The 15,422-nt window shown below is 41.3% G+C and overlaps 1 protein-coding gene across 1 annotated transcript in view; it reads left to right on the top strand.

Annotated features, from left to right (window-relative positions):
* The window catches only part of LOC309857836 (cyclic AMP-responsive element-binding protein 5-like), a 94,771-nt gene that overhangs the window by 65,445 nt on the left and 13,904 nt on the right, over window positions 1-15,422 (top strand). Inside the window, exon 4 of the mRNA XM_082750591.1 lies at window positions 14,612-14,784. Coding sequence (XP_082606717.1) covers window positions 14,612-14,784 — 173 coding nt within the window. The remainder of the gene's footprint in view (window positions 1-14,611; window positions 14,785-15,422) is intronic.

Below are 15,422 nucleotides of genomic sequence, written 5' to 3'. Positions count from 1 at the left end.
CTAGCATAGAAAAATGCACCTTCTACATTCTTTCACTTTCCTGCCATCTTTCGGTGGAGCATTGAGCTCAGCACCATCACGGCTCTATGGTACAGAGACACCAGGTGTCAAATTCTTCCCTCTGGGACTCCCACATAGAAAGCTGTTCTTATTCCAAGCTTGATTGTTGCACCAGGAGGAATGTAGATGAATTGGAAGCTGTGTCCTAAAAGTGAGACGTTGTTTTGAGGGTGTGTAACTGGGTTCAGAGGAGCCGTGCTTGCCTCTGCTCATCCTTGCAGGGTGGGGCTGGGTTACTTGGGCACACTGTGGGACAGGCTTCGCTCTGCCTTATATTGTTTTTATCAGTCTCATCATGATTTGTTAAGCACACAGATAAATGCAGAGCAAGTTCAGTTAGTAACAGTCCTGTCCTTAGATGGTTTAAATTAGAGAGAAAGGAGATAAACATACCGATCACATTTTTTTTTAGTCATGGTAGGTGAAGTGCAGACTGGTCACTATGTCCCACAGGGGTTTCTGATATTCTGGCTCTCTTGCAAATCATAATGTGTGTCTATGTACTATCATGTGTGCATGTATATGTGTGTATATGCATATGTATAGAGAAAATATCTGGAGAGAGTAAAATGTTAGTTTTTTTCTGCATGTTGGGATGATGGGTGATTTTGTTCCTTCCCGCTTGTTTTGTTTTTTTCCTCCTAAATTTTCTCTAATGCAAGTACATTGCTTATGAAATAAAATAATGCAAGTTTAATCACAATATACTTGTACTACATATTTTCTATCCAGGCCCATTCTTCCCCTTTTCTACTTTGCTCTCTGCCCTGAAAGGCTGACTTTTTTTTTCTCCAAGTGATGACATCTATTTATTTATTTTTTAATTTTTCAAAATTAACATATAATGTATTACTTGTTTCAGGAGTACAGGTCTGTGAATCATCAGGCTTACACAATTCACAGCATTCACCATAGCACATACCCTCCCTGGTGTCCATCACCCAGCCACCCCCTCCCTCCCCTGTCCCCTAGCAACCCTCAGTTTGTTTTCTGAGATTAAGAGTCTCTTATGGTTCATCTCCCTCTCTGGTTTCATCTTGTTTCATTTTTCCCTCCCTTCCCCCCACAGTGCCCCACTCTGCTTCTCAAATTCCTCATATCAGTTAGATCATATGATAATCATCTTTCTCTGATTGACTTATTTCACTTAGCATAATACCCTCTAGCTCCGTCCACATCATTTCAAATGGCAAGATTTCATGTTTTTTGATGGCTGCATAGTATTCCATTGTATATATACATCACATCTTCTTTATCCATTCATCTGTTCATGGACATCTAGGTTCTTTCCATAGTTTGACTATTGTGGACATTGCTGCTATAAACATTCGGTTACATGTGCCCCTTTGCATCAGTACATTTATATGAAAGGCTGACCTTTAACCTGTGTTGTCCTGTTGGATTAGGGCCAGTAAACATAGAACTACCATCACAGGTTCCAGAGAGGGAGAAAAGGGAGCCTGGTGTCTGTTCTCCCAGCTGCTTCGGTTAGTTGTCTTCTTTGACCAAGGGTCACAGGTCCTGCCAGGTGCCCTGTCCCCACAGCTCTCCCTGGTGTCCTGCTAACTTCTCTCTCTCTTTCTTTCTCTCCCCCTTGAGTTCTGGTAGCCCCTCCCCTCTCTCACTTCTGTATGCGTAGGGACACTAACAGTTCCCTACTGAAATTGGCCCCAGGGTACTACTGCACAATGGCTTGTGGCTTCCCTGAACTCTGCCCGCACCTTTACAAATAGTTCCTTTATTAATCACACCCAAGTTATGCAATTTGAGTGTGCTGTTTTCTGCTGGCATCTGGAGTGATACAGTAGTCATACTCTCTCATTGAAATTGTACATGGGTCTGCAGCAAGTCTGCCAGACTAACAAAAGCATTACTTTCTTTCTGTTTGACTAGAATTTTATCAATGCTGTGAGATAGTAGTGTCTGATGGTACAATAGAGTGAAATGAGATTTTAGAAACTAAGGAATGTGAAAGTTTCAAAAGACTGGTGTGGGAAAACAAATTCAAGACTTTTAAAGAAGTATTTGCAAAACGTGACATCCCAGGGAGAAAGAACTAAAAGGGATTTCTGCTGGTTTAAAAAAAAAAAATGGAGTCATTGGATTTTCTGTGTTTTTTCTTTTTTTGCATATTGTTTAAAGCATAGGGATCAGAAGGGGTTTGGTGCTTTTGCATTGGAGTGAGTGAGGAAGGAATGGATGTCATAAATGGGAAAGGATGAACTAAGTAAGGGAAATATGGATTCAGGCAAGCACAGTTGTAATTTTAGAGTGCCCAGCCTTAGATGTAAGGCTCGTTGGGAGGTAACATTTGAGCAACCATTTGGAAGAGATGACAGAAGGAACTGTGAGGATAATGAGAAGAAACCTTCCCATTGTGGGGGCGCAGTGATTACCAAGGCTACTGGATGTTAGCAGAACATTAGGGAGGTCAGCACATGTCTAGAACAGAACGAATAAGGAAGGACTGGTAGGAAGTGAGATCAGATTGGTAGTAGGTGTTATCATGTAGGTTTGGGGATATACCTTGTATGCCTTGTAAACATAGAAACCATCTCATTGATGCCCATTGTATTTTCTGGATCCGTAACGATCCAGAGAACCCCAATTACTGGTAGGAATTCTTATTTTAAAAATCATTCTTGGGACGCCTGGGTGGCTCAGTGGGTTAGGCCACTGCCTTCGGCTCAGGTCATGATCTCAGGGTCCTGGGATGGAGTCCCGCGTCGGGCTCTCTGCTCAGCAGGGAGTCTGCTTCTCTCTCTCTCTCTCTCTCTGCCTGCCTCTCTATCTACTTGTGATCTCTCTCTGTCAAATAAATAAATAAAATCTTAAAAAAAAAATCATTCTTTCCAGAGGCTTCTTTGAGGACTGTTGTGTCCAGCGGTGTCCAGTGCCCCTATGCTACCCAGCAAGTGCTGTTTAGTTTGGTATAGTCAGAATAAAAATGTTATCTCTTTCTGTTAGGATTTCATCAAATAAGACAGACTAAATCTCTCACTGATATCCTGTGTTGCATTATGTAATTTGGTTTTTAGTCTCCAACAAACACCGGTAGCTATGATTCAGTTTGCTTGGAAGCAATGGCGATTGAAGTAAACTTGTCTTCCAATAAAACATCCACTTCCCAGGGTAGAAGTATGCTGCTTAATTAATATCGATCATTAGCACAGCATAGCAATAACTTCTGTTTGTGAGTACCGAACAATTTACAAAGCAAGGCCATTCATGACAAGCCACCTGACGGGTTCCACCAGAAGCGAAAAGGAAGGGCAAGCACTCTTATTCTCTATTGTTTCAGAGGAGGAAGTCTATCTTGTAGCACATTTTCCTTCCCACTGAAGATCACATTTCTATTTTATGTGAAGAGCATGCTGTTGCCAAATATTCAGGAATGCAGATATCCAACCAATGCTCCAGGCAGGGGAGTTTTCAAGCAAATTCATCTCATCGGCCAGCCCTACCTTCCAGCTCATTTGGCTTGGAGAGAAGAGCTGAGGAAGCAGGGCTTAGGGGAGGGAAAGACAAAATCTCTTCGTAGATCTGCAATATATCATTAGCAGCTTTGAAAGAGTGCTACATTTTTATTTCTGGTCATTAAGTAAGTATTTGGTTCTCTTTGAAATGCTGAGGAAACAGACCCTCAGCATCCTTGTGGTGAGTTTTTGATGCACTCTTACTTCTGGTAATTTTACATTTTCTGGGAAGAAAGGAAGATAGATGTGTTTAGCAATTCTAGAATGGGCCATTTGCCTCTTGCCTTGTTATACCAGGGAAGAAATGGGCCATTTGCCTCTTGCGTGGCTATACCAGGGAAGAAAAGCTTCAGGAAGAAAAGCTTCCTGAAGCTTTTTTTTTCCCTGTGCCATGCAGAAGTGTGAGCCTGGTAATGCCATGGGTGCCATTCACGTCCTTTGCCCATCCCTGTCTTGGGACCCCAGTTCCTTCCTTGTTGGTCATCACTTCACTTTGGTTTTTCCTGTTTATTTTCCAGTTACTTAGGCAGGCTTGTCTTGCCTCACTTCACCCAGTGATTTGAATTGACCAAGCACAAGGCAATTTGAGGAGACTGCTGTGCTGTTTCTGGCCTCTGTTGATAGGACTTATGAGGATTCAAATCAGCCAAAGTTATCTCTTTCTATCTCAATGCTTAGGATGACCATGTGTCCAACAAGAGGGAGTTGTAAATTGCTTGCTCTTTATTCCTGTACCAGCACCTCAGAAATGATGATTCATTTCTCCACTCAGTCATTGGTTGTCTAGTTCATTGTTGGCACTGAGCTGGGCACTAATGATAGAAGAGAAAGTGAGACAGACACTTTCCCTTCCTTCCAGGAATTTATCATATGTAACTAGGATCGATAATGGTAAAAATATATATGTATGTCATTGGAAATAACCATGATAAACATTGCACCTTCTGACAGGCTATAAAGGAAAGGGTTAGGGTGCTGAGGTAGAAAATAACAGGGAGGTTTCTTTAGTTGGGGAGGTGACATTGTGAAGGCGATGTTTAAGGTGAACCTGAAATGAAGAGAAGAAAGCAATCTTTCCAAGAATGAGGGGATGTCAGAAGAGAGATCAGAAGAGGTAGGATAATCTATATGTTGTTAAAGCTCTTTTCAAATCATTACTGTATCTTCACTTTATAGTTCAAAGGAAGCAGGGGCATATTATTCTCATTTTTTTCTCGATAAAAACACTATCAACCATTTTTTTTTTCTTTTTGCTTGGAGGATGGGATTTAGCTATGCAGAGAGCAAATTCTGGGCCTGGAGACTGTCCCTGTAAAGGTGTGAAGGGGAGACTTTGAACTCTTGAGTTGTGTAGTGAGTAGAGAAATGTGGCTAGAGAGCGGGTTGATACAGGGGACAGGGATATATAGGGTCTTTGAAGGCAAGGCTAAGAGTGGGCTTTGGCGTTGTAATCAATGGGGAGCTCTGGGAGGTTTTAGAGCTAAGGTATGGCATTTGGGAAAGTGCTGATTCATATCAGTGTATTGGACCATGAGGTCTGGAGTGGTCTGGGAAGGACCGGAAGGGTGGAAGCCAGGAGGACAGTAGGAGCTATTAGTGTGATCAGGAAAGGAGGTGATCATCTGGAGCTCATAGGATAGCAAAAAAAAGACAGATGCGGGGGTCATTATGAAGGCAAAATCAAGAGACTAAGAAGCTGAGCAAGATCATGTGCTTAATGGTGGCGCTCACAGGAAAACGCAGACCCATTGACTAGCCCTGCACCCTTTAGGCCATGACTTTATCAACTCTAGATGACATTGTCTTTCTTTGTCTCTATTGCTTGTGTAAGTTAAGGTAGTTTTCAGATTCATTTGTTTTTCATACCCCTCTGTCCCTAAATTTCCATATTACCTCTAAACTGTAGGCCTTCTGGGAGAGTTCTTACTTTTTTTTCTTCTTTCCATAGCCCTAGTTACACTCCCTACATGTTCATTCGATAAGACTCTATGTGACAGGTATTTTATTAGGCCCGAGGGACAGCTATGTGAAACCAGACCCAATTCCTATTGTCAAAGTCTTTACAGCTAGAAGGGGAAGACTGACCTTAAAAATAGGTAAACATACCAATGTGTAATCAGAACTTTGAAAGAGGTATTTATGAGATACAGTGGAGGACAAAGGAATTATTACTTGAGTCTACCTGGTATAGAGGTGGTGTTGGCATTGGTTGTGATCATAATGGTAATGATAATTATAGTAATGGCTACTAACATTTATTGGACATTTAATGTGTCCAACATTGTACTAAGTTATGCATTTGTATTACCTAACTTAATATTTATAAAAATCTTACAAGTTACAGTTATTCCTGTTTAAGAAATGAGAAAACTGAAGCAAAGGGAAACAATAAATTTGCTCAAAAGCACACAGCTTTCCTTTATTCACTGAATAATTGAATTTATTGTGTATCTACAAGGTGAACATTAAGGAGCAGACACTGGTTGTCCTCAGATGAACTTGGTGTAATCTTTGCTGGAGGAAACTGTTGTAGAGATAAGTCAGGCACTTTAATGGTGGTGTGTAAAGAGCATTATGGGAGCTCGAAATAGGAAGCAGTTAATTGGGTCAGAAGGAGTGGGAGAAGGCTGCACAGAGGAGGGGACATCAGCACTGGATCTTGGATTGACTGCAAGGAGGAAATATTATGTTCAAAGGTAAAAAAGAAACATGAAATGGTGTAGAATAGTCAAGAAACATTGAGGTCTGTGTGTGTGAGTGAGAGGGGAGAAGATAGAGAAGATGGGAAAGATTGATTGAAATTAGATTGTGAAAAGCTCGAGTCCTACATCGGAGATATGGCCAGCAAAAGTGTCTAAGTAGGCTGGTGCTGCAGCTTTCTTGAAGAACTCTTGAGAAACGAGGAATTTTACCAGTGAGCTCTGAGTACAATATTTTCAGTGGGAGTAGTTTCTAATTTCCAAGATATCTGTAGATGCATCGACCATGGGGATGTGCTCAACTGTAATTCTAGTAACCTGAATGAAGTGGCATCATCTCCTTCCTTTTAACCCATATGATTATATTTAGCAGGATTAACCAAGACAATAAAGTGGGAGGTGAGAGGAGAGACACCGACAGTCCATGGCACCAAGAATCAGAACAGGAAGGAGCAGGATCTTTGAGAGACACCCAAAAACTCTTTCTCACAGTCCAGGGTGGCACCTGAGAAGACATTTATTGTCTCGAGCATTTTACTACGATATTAAATGAATAGCTATAAAATTCTTACAGGGATGGTTCAGGGCTCTGTTGTCTAAACCCAGTATTAGAGAGGATGACAGAGGTCTGGGTTGGAGGAGGAGAGTACAGTCCGGTCAGACTGATACTACTCTGTATCCTGCAGACTTGAGTCTAGAACCCCACTCGGAGGCGGGGCTGCTTACTTCCTGAAAACGGGTGAGTAGGTGAAGGCCACTGAGGGTCACATCAGTGTGCAAGCTGCCTTTCTACCCACTGTAAAGGAAGTTGCCTTGGAAGTTGAACTTGATTCAAACTTTGGAGAGATTATCTCTCTCTCAGCCTATTTCTTTTCTTTTCTTTTTTTTTTTTTAAAAGATTTTATTTATTTATTTGACAGAGAGAGATCACAAGCAGGCAGAGAGAGGAGGAAACAGGCTTCCTGCTGAGCAGAGCCCGATGTGGGGCTCGATTCCAGGACCCTGGGATCATGACCTGAGCCAAAGGCAGAGGCTTTAACCCACTGAGCCACCCAGGCGCCCCATCTCTCAGCCTATTTCTTAACTCTGGGAACTGTTGACCAAGGTGAACTAAAATCAAAGAATGAGTGAGTGAGAGTTGGTTGTTTTGATAGTTTGATACAAGTATCATTCAACAGTTTTTGAGTTACAGCTTTCTTCCCTAATCTTAATCTGCGCTGTTTGGTGTAACCCAATCTAGAAAGACCTATGCAGGCAACATGACCTTAAGATGATCACTAATCAATAACTTTGAAGTGAAGTAATGGTATAGTCCCAGGCTTTTGTAGGTATGAAGATGGTGGTGATGACATTGACCCAAGTTAGTGGTATGACTGTAATTCTCAGGATCACAAAGCAGCATTAATAACTTCTTTTAATGTCCTTAGAAAAGATATTAGATACAGTTTATTTTTTGCCATGTCATTTTCCACTAGAAAGTATTTTTACAGTAAGACTGTAGAGGCAGTATGGCTTAGTAGGTAAGAGCCTGGACTCTGAAACCAGATGGCTCAGTTATACCACTTCATAGTGGTACAACTTTGAGCAAGTTACTTAACCTCTCTGTGCTTCAGTTTCCTCGTCTGTAAAATGAGGATTAATCATCCTATCCACCTCCTAGACTGATAAGGATTAAATGAATTTTCTGATAAATGGCAATGCTGTATGAGCACTAGCTATTATTAGTAATACTTCTGTTAAAATCAGGCATGGGAAGTAGCCACCCAAAATGAACGCTACTCTCTGAGCTTCACATTTAGAACTATACACTATAGTAAAAGGAGAAAAAGTACATGTGTGCAGTCGGCCTTGTGATGGGGCCTGTGTCATCTCATACAAGACTCCCTACATCCCTGTCCATTAAAGGATAATCTCAATTTTAAAGATGAGGAAGGTATGGCTCAGAGAACTTTATATGCTCCGGAGGATAGGGAGCTGATCTGAGCTGGAGTCCTGTTCTGGTGCTCATGGTTTCGTGTGTACTATGGTTCCCTTTAGAATTCTTCTGGCATAAGTAGCAAACTCTGAAAAAGCAGAATTTAAATGTACATGTCACAGCTGGTATTTTCACAATGCTCTGTGCTCTCCTCTCCCTTCCCCTCTTGCAAAGTTTGTCTGAGATGGTTTCTTGTCTTACGTGGTTCCTCTTTTACTGTACAGCTACACTAAGGAGAATGTTATGGAGAGAGAGGCCACTGGCATGGTCCCTGATCTCCTCTCCAGCCCCACCATGTTCCCTCTAATACTTCACTGTCTCCTCTGTCATGGAGCAGCCTACTCTCTTAGTAGAATTCAAAATACTCACACTGGTATTCTAGCACCCAAGAGCATGTGAAAGGAGGAGTGAATCCTTCCTAGACCTCTAGAAAGCTTAGTTTCTTTTGGAAGGTTAGAACTTTTGTTATCCTGTGAATGTCTCAGACATCTTTTGGATGCAATTCATGGATGTTTACATCTGGGAAGTTCTGAAAGTCTTCGTAACTGCCCGGGCATCATTAAGATGCAGACAATTCCAAGATTGCACAACTCGACTTGTAAACGCGTGTCGGGATGACCCTGGCTCTTTATAGAGAAACCCATAAAGTCTCCACAGCTTGGCAGTTGGACAGAATATAGATTTGAAGATAACATTTTGGGACCTTATGGGAATCAACAACCTTTTCCTTGTATGCTCCAACTTTTACTTCCATTTGTGGTCCACTGCCCTTCATCCCTCATTACCACACCCTGAAATTATATAGGTATTTATAAGAACGTATATTCATATACATTGGGTTGTTTTTTTGCATATTGTATTCCAAGCCCATGCATGCAGAAAGACAATTACCACTCTACCTCAAGCTCACGGAGTATGCAATCAAGGCTCATTATGCCCCCAGTTCTCATCCCATTCACACCCTTTATGTCTCAAAAAAAGAGTGAATGGAGAGCAAGGAATATTGCAGGATATGAAGGGAGTGAGAAGTCAAACAAACATGCAGAGAAATTGGAACCAAAAAGCGAACAATTTAGGTGAAATAGTGAAAATAGTTTGTGGAGTTTTCATCTTTGAAGTTTGAGAAATTTTACTTTGTGTTGGATCCGTTTCTTGAATCATGATCCCTTGGGTCTGGCATAAAGCTATAATTTTCAGAAGGCTCATTTCTGCAAAAGCTTATGGTTATGGAGAGAAATCAATGTCTGTAGGCCCATGAATCAGAGTCTAAAAAGTCTGTTTGAGTATTTAAGGTCTCATAAAATGTAACATAGAGAGAGACTTGTGGAGTATCCGAGCCGGAAACAATCATGGAAACAAGGTAGTCCAGCCCCTGCTTTTAGGGATGAGGCTAAGTGCTGGGGGAGGTTGAATGATTTATCTAGGTCCCATGGCTGCAAGTAAGGGTAGAGATCCAGAACAAGGACAGACCTCCCAACCCCTAAGCTAGTGTATTTCCAACATTATCACATATTACTAATTGTTTGGAAGCACTGAGCCCAAGCATGAACCATGGATCATGTAAGTGAGAGAATCTTAGCAATAGAAGAAACCTTGGAGGTCATGTAGCACCATTTCCCTCCTTGATGCAAAAATCCTCTTGGTGACATCCTTGACAGATGGCCACTAGTCTCTACTGGCTTAACTCCGATGCCAGAAAGCTCAGTGCTTTATAAGACAGCTTGTTTTGTCTTTGGACAAAAGATTAAATTTGTATTTTTAAAGGATCAGTCCAGAAGGAGTGAGGGTGGCTAGAGGTGAATGGCATATTTTTAGTGATGGTGAGGAATTTTACTCTCTTTACCATCTTAAATTGAGAATAAATATGCTGACCCTGTGGTGTCTTTGCAAGGATTAGAGCTGAGTGTATAAAGCATCTGCCATAGTGGTTGCTTCAAAATAAGAGCTCAAATTATAGTCATCATCGGCTTTTATCATCATGATCCCATTTTTTTGAAATTATGCCCTCTGGAGCAGCATAGACTATGTCTAATCCCACAAATATTTGAATGCAGTTAGCATGACCCTCTAAGTCTTTTCTTCTTCAGACTAAATATTCCCTGATTCTTCTACAGTTCTTCCGGTGATGCATTTTGGATGCCTTCATTGCTTTCATTCCCTGCTATTTGTCAATTTCCCCCTTAAAATGTGGTGGCCAAATGTGGTCAGTTCAGCGTGCTCTCCAGTGGAATAATTACTTCCCTTGATCTGGACATTGCACTTATCCTATAGCAATTTAGATTTATGTTAGCATTTTTGGAGGCTAGATCACAAATTTGGCTCAAGTAAAAACCTGACTCTACTACCCAGAACATAAGCTGTGCCTCCCAACATTGTGTCAACTGTAGATCTGACAAGCATGATTTTTACATCTTCATCCAAGCTGTTGATAAAAATGTTGAACAAAAGAAGGCCAGGGGCTGAGCTTCAAGGAACACTTCTGATCCTTCCCTGCATATTGACCCCCATCCGCTGGTTTGGTGACACTGTTTGGCTAGCTCCAAATCTCTGCACCTATACTAGCAAAAATAACTCTGCAAGATGTAGTCACTCGTTGTGTTTTTGAAATTGGATATTTAATTTATCCAGAGGTAAAATGCCATTCTTTTTATCAATGAAGACAGGTTTTGAACCTATAATTGGGAAAATATGAACTCAGAAAATAATTTCATGTTTGAGTTACTATGTAATGCTTAAAGGAAAAAAAAAATAATCTTCTCTTAATGTGAAATGATAATGCTTGCCTAATTATTTATTTTTCCAAACCGTTTTGAAATTACTCTCTGGGTCTGGGGGAAGGAGTGTGGAGAATTTGTGGGTTTCATGTGTGGTAGAAAGAGGAGATTATTGAAGAATTAGAATACAAGTTTGGTGGAAGAGGATATGAGTTATAGTCCTGGATAGTTTCTAAAATTCTTTTTAATGATTCTCATTAAAGAGGTCGTTCTTTCTTTCATTTAACATGCTTCTCTCTGAAGAAATCAAATCAACTTCTTTGTGCTACAGCACAGATCGGTTTTTCCTGGTGTTCATGCTGGAGATAAGGAATAGTTGTTGCCAACCTTTATGTCAAAGTGCTCAAAGATTCAGAGCTCACTTCTTGGCATCTCCCTCCAAGGGCTCATTTAATATTTTCCCAAAGGCTTTACTTCCAGTCTACATTCCAGGTTTGTGGGTTTCATCTTAACTCTGGTCCCTTCTATTTCTCTAGCCCATAATCAAACAAGCACCTTAATATCCAAAACTCTATTACCATGAGCCTACTTTGAGATCTCAAGGTAAATAGACAAAAATTAGCACTCTCAAAAGTTGACCAGAAAATAAAAGACCTCCTCATACCGAATATTTTAGGAATGTCATTTTATAGTTTATTTACTCACTCAGGATTTATTCAGCACTTATTATATGCCAGGTACTGATTTAGGCAACAGAGGCAATGGGGAGTAAAATCAGATTTAGTCTCTTCTCAGATTGTGCTTATGTTCCCTAGGAAGAAACATGTTAATCAAACCAAAACAGTACTGCAAAGGAGAGGGTACCCATCAGTATAGAGGTCAAGGAGGTCTTCCTCATGTGATGCTTAGTCTGAGATTTGAGGGTCAAGTCAGGGGAGGGCACAGGTAGCAGAAAATAGCATAACCCAAGCCCCTGTGCTGAAATGGAGGTGAGCAGTATGAGGGCAAGAACATGCTAGAAAGTTGGAGTGAAGAGCAGAGAGCAAAAGTGAGAATAGCATAAGATGAGCTGGGAGGTAGGAATGGTCCCTTATAGGCCTTGTAGGTCACACAAAGAGTGCTCTCAATGTCTTCTGAACCATGAAAGTCATCTAAGAAGCTTGTAGGGTGGGGGTGGAGGAGTGTGGTTGAGTAAGGAGAATTGTATGATGTGATTAGTTTTGTATTTCAAAAAGATCACCATGGCTGTATATGGGCAAAAGGAGAAAGGGAAGCCATAGTGAGTGACAGACCAGTTAGAAGACTGCTGTCTAGTTGGGTCTAGATGCTGGTTGGGTGTAGATTGGTAGAACATAAAATGGAAAGAGAATGAAAGATAGAAAGATAGAAAGAGATGAAGGGTGCAGTAGTTGGGGTCTGCCTATGGAAGTGATGGAAAAGAGGTATCAAGGGTAACTCAAGGAGAGTTCATACATTTTATATCCTTTTTTAAACAATTTAAAGATTATTATTTTAAATTTCAGATTATGTAGCTCTAGTCATACATAATCCTTAATAGCACAGCACAAGAGAATTAATTCTAGAGATTTATTTATTTATTTGACAGGCAGAGATCACAAGTAGGCAGAGAGGCAGGCAGAGAGAGGAGGAAGCAGGCTCCCTGCTGAGTAGACAGCCTGACTCCGGGCTCGATCCCAGGACCCTGGGATCATGACCTGAGCTGAAGGCAGAGGCCTAACCCACTGAACCACCCAAGTGCCCCAAGAGAAACAATTCTAAAAGGAAAGTCTGAAGTCCTTCTGTGCCTGAGATTTATTACTGGCAAAGTAGATGACTGTGAGCAAGATGAAAAATTGTTGAGTATCTCCGAGGATCCAAACAACGGAGAAAAAATAAGTATCTGTAACTGTTGACTTCATCAAGGCCTCATTAGGACCCAGGGAAATACGTTAAGGCTCACTTTCAAAAGAAGTAACAGAATTATCTTTATTTTCATTATTATTTTAGTTCAAGTCTCTAGACCCTATAAAAAGAACTTAAGCGTATCCCTGCACTGCCACTCCAACACAAATCACCGTTTCCTTTCATCTTGCTTTGACCAACCCCAATATTTTCCCACGTCAGAAAAACCTTCTAGTGTATAAGAGGAGCCTTTGGACCACGTGTGTGTATATAAGCCTGTTCATGCCTCTGGGATCCCACGATAACACAGTCGGCTCACAGTCTAAGCCAGGTGCCCAGTTTCCATCTGGACTCCTGACAAACTGTGTGGTCAGGATTTAGAAATCAGAAATCTGGGAAAGGCGCAATGTGATGGACACAGCCACCCCAAATACCATATATGTTATCACCATCATTTAACACATAGTGCAGGAAATCCTGTTCTTTGCAGAAGAACTTCAAAGAACCACTTCTAGTTCTCCTGGGTAACATTTATTTTTTTCTTTGCTAACCCCAAAGCGCAGACAGATATATATTTTCCCTCTAGTAAATTGCTAGTGACACTCCATTTCTTTCCTGCCATCCTCAACCCATTGTCCAACTGACCTCTCGAATTTCACTACCCTTCTAAGCTGAAGAGCTGTGCTTAGCTGTTTACAGAGGCCCACTTACTTGGCTTTACCCTGTACTTTCCCTTTCTTTTTTAGGCTCTGAATTTCTTACCTTTTAGCTCTGCCATGTTGATGAGACTTCCTCTACCCCCATGTGAATCCTCTTCTTTTGTCCCAGTGACTTTTTTTTTTTTTTTTTAATAGGAAGAGCTGTCTTTTAAGACAGCTTGACCTTGCATATTTTACCTTACTTTTACATTTTAAACAAAGAAAACTTCATTCATGTCATCAGAAATAAGCACATGATGTTAGTTCCCTTAAGTGACTCAGATGTCTCATTTAGGCCTTCACTAGTTTATTCGTGTGACGTATGTTTGCTGAGTGCCTACTGTGTTCCTAGCACCACGAGAGAGAGCTATGAACACAAACATTCTGCGTTCTAGAGGAAGACAGTGAACGAGTGAATGAACAAGCAGTCATTGTTCTGTATTCCATTATTCCATTAAAATCATTAGAGATTGATTTTATGGAAATGCAGTAGAAAGTTGCAACTTTTGCTCTTGGCATTGGATTCCAGACACCCAGTCATCTGTTGTAGTTATCTATCCTCACTCTCCAGGTAGCTGAGGCTGGGTCATGAGTACCCAGATTATGATTTGGGAAAGTAGTACTTTCCTGGGGGGAAAAAATAGCTGATTGGTTACTCTCCTAGGACTGCAAAAGAAACAATAACCCAGTGTGAGTGTCATTCAAAGCAGGTTGCTGAGCAGTTCTGCAGTAAATCATAGTATTGTGCACTTAGAATGGAAATCATTTTCAAATGCAGTATATATCACACCAAGTCAGGGAAGATATGCACCAAATGTCTCTGATATAAACTTCACATCAGGATGGCGACAGAGTGATTAGTGAACTTTAAGGTATTTTCTTATATGCTTGACTGTTAGGGTAGGTAGTTATTTTTCATCTGATTATAGTTGTAAGTTATAACAAGACGGATGGATTCATGTCTTGCCAGAAGCCATAACTCTTTACTTAGTTGACATGACCAGATTCTCAATTTCATCCTCTGAGAGCTTAAGAGCACAGTAAGACATTGACTTCTTCTGACCTTTCTTCTGTCTTCTCTGGGCAGAATATCTCGATGCATAACACAGTTGGTGGGGCCATGGCAGGGCCCGGAGCTCACCAGCTTGGCAGCACCCGGATGCCCAACCATGACACCAGCGTTGTGATTCAGCAAGCCATGCCGTCACCCCAGTCCAGCTCTGTCATCACACAGGCACCTTCTACCAACCGCCAGATCGGGTAAGGAGACTTCCTCGGCTGTCTCTGGGGCCTGGTTGGAGCTCAGAGAATGTTTCGGAGTTTCTCCTTGTTTCTGGTGCTCACACTGGATGAGACAGAAGTTGGTGTTCCTGGTTGGTGTGAGATCACCTGACATGTAGAATGATGTTTTAATGGGAGAAGGGAGGGAAGTCCCTATGGGTTGGAGACTGTTTTGTCCTGGACTTTAGGGGCCAAAGCAAGTCATTCTGTGCCATCACTTCTTCAGACAAGATATATGACTGTGGAAAGCACTTTGGATGTTATGGAGAAGAGAACATAGTTTTCAGGCCAGATGCTTAAGGATGGTAAAGGGAAGTTTCACGAGTCCAATTCCCTCCCCAAGAGTGTGTCCCTTGGTTCCTAAGATCTGCTGAGCACATCCCCTGGGTCTTTCATGTATTTCCAGTCTTCCTTCCTTTGATGATTCTTCCTTGCTTCTTCTCCTTGTTAATACCTCTTTATTAGCTCTCCTCTTCCTCTGTATTGGCCCAGGTTCATTCCTGGAATAGACAAAACAAAACAAAACAAAACAAAAAGCCAGCCCTTTCCCCCTCATTTATGTAAAAAAGACAATAGTAAGGTATTGAGCAAAATTGGCAGAAAGGTCCTGTCAGCAT

The sequence above is a fragment of the Mustela nivalis genome (assembly GCF_964662115.1).
Source record: "Mustela nivalis genome assembly, contig: HAP1_SCAFFOLD_1370, whole genome shotgun sequence".
Taxonomy (NCBI): domain Eukaryota; kingdom Metazoa; phylum Chordata; class Mammalia; order Carnivora; family Mustelidae; genus Mustela; species Mustela nivalis.
The sequence above is the reverse complement of the archived record's forward strand: the minus strand, read 5'-3'. Positions and strand labels throughout refer to the sequence as shown.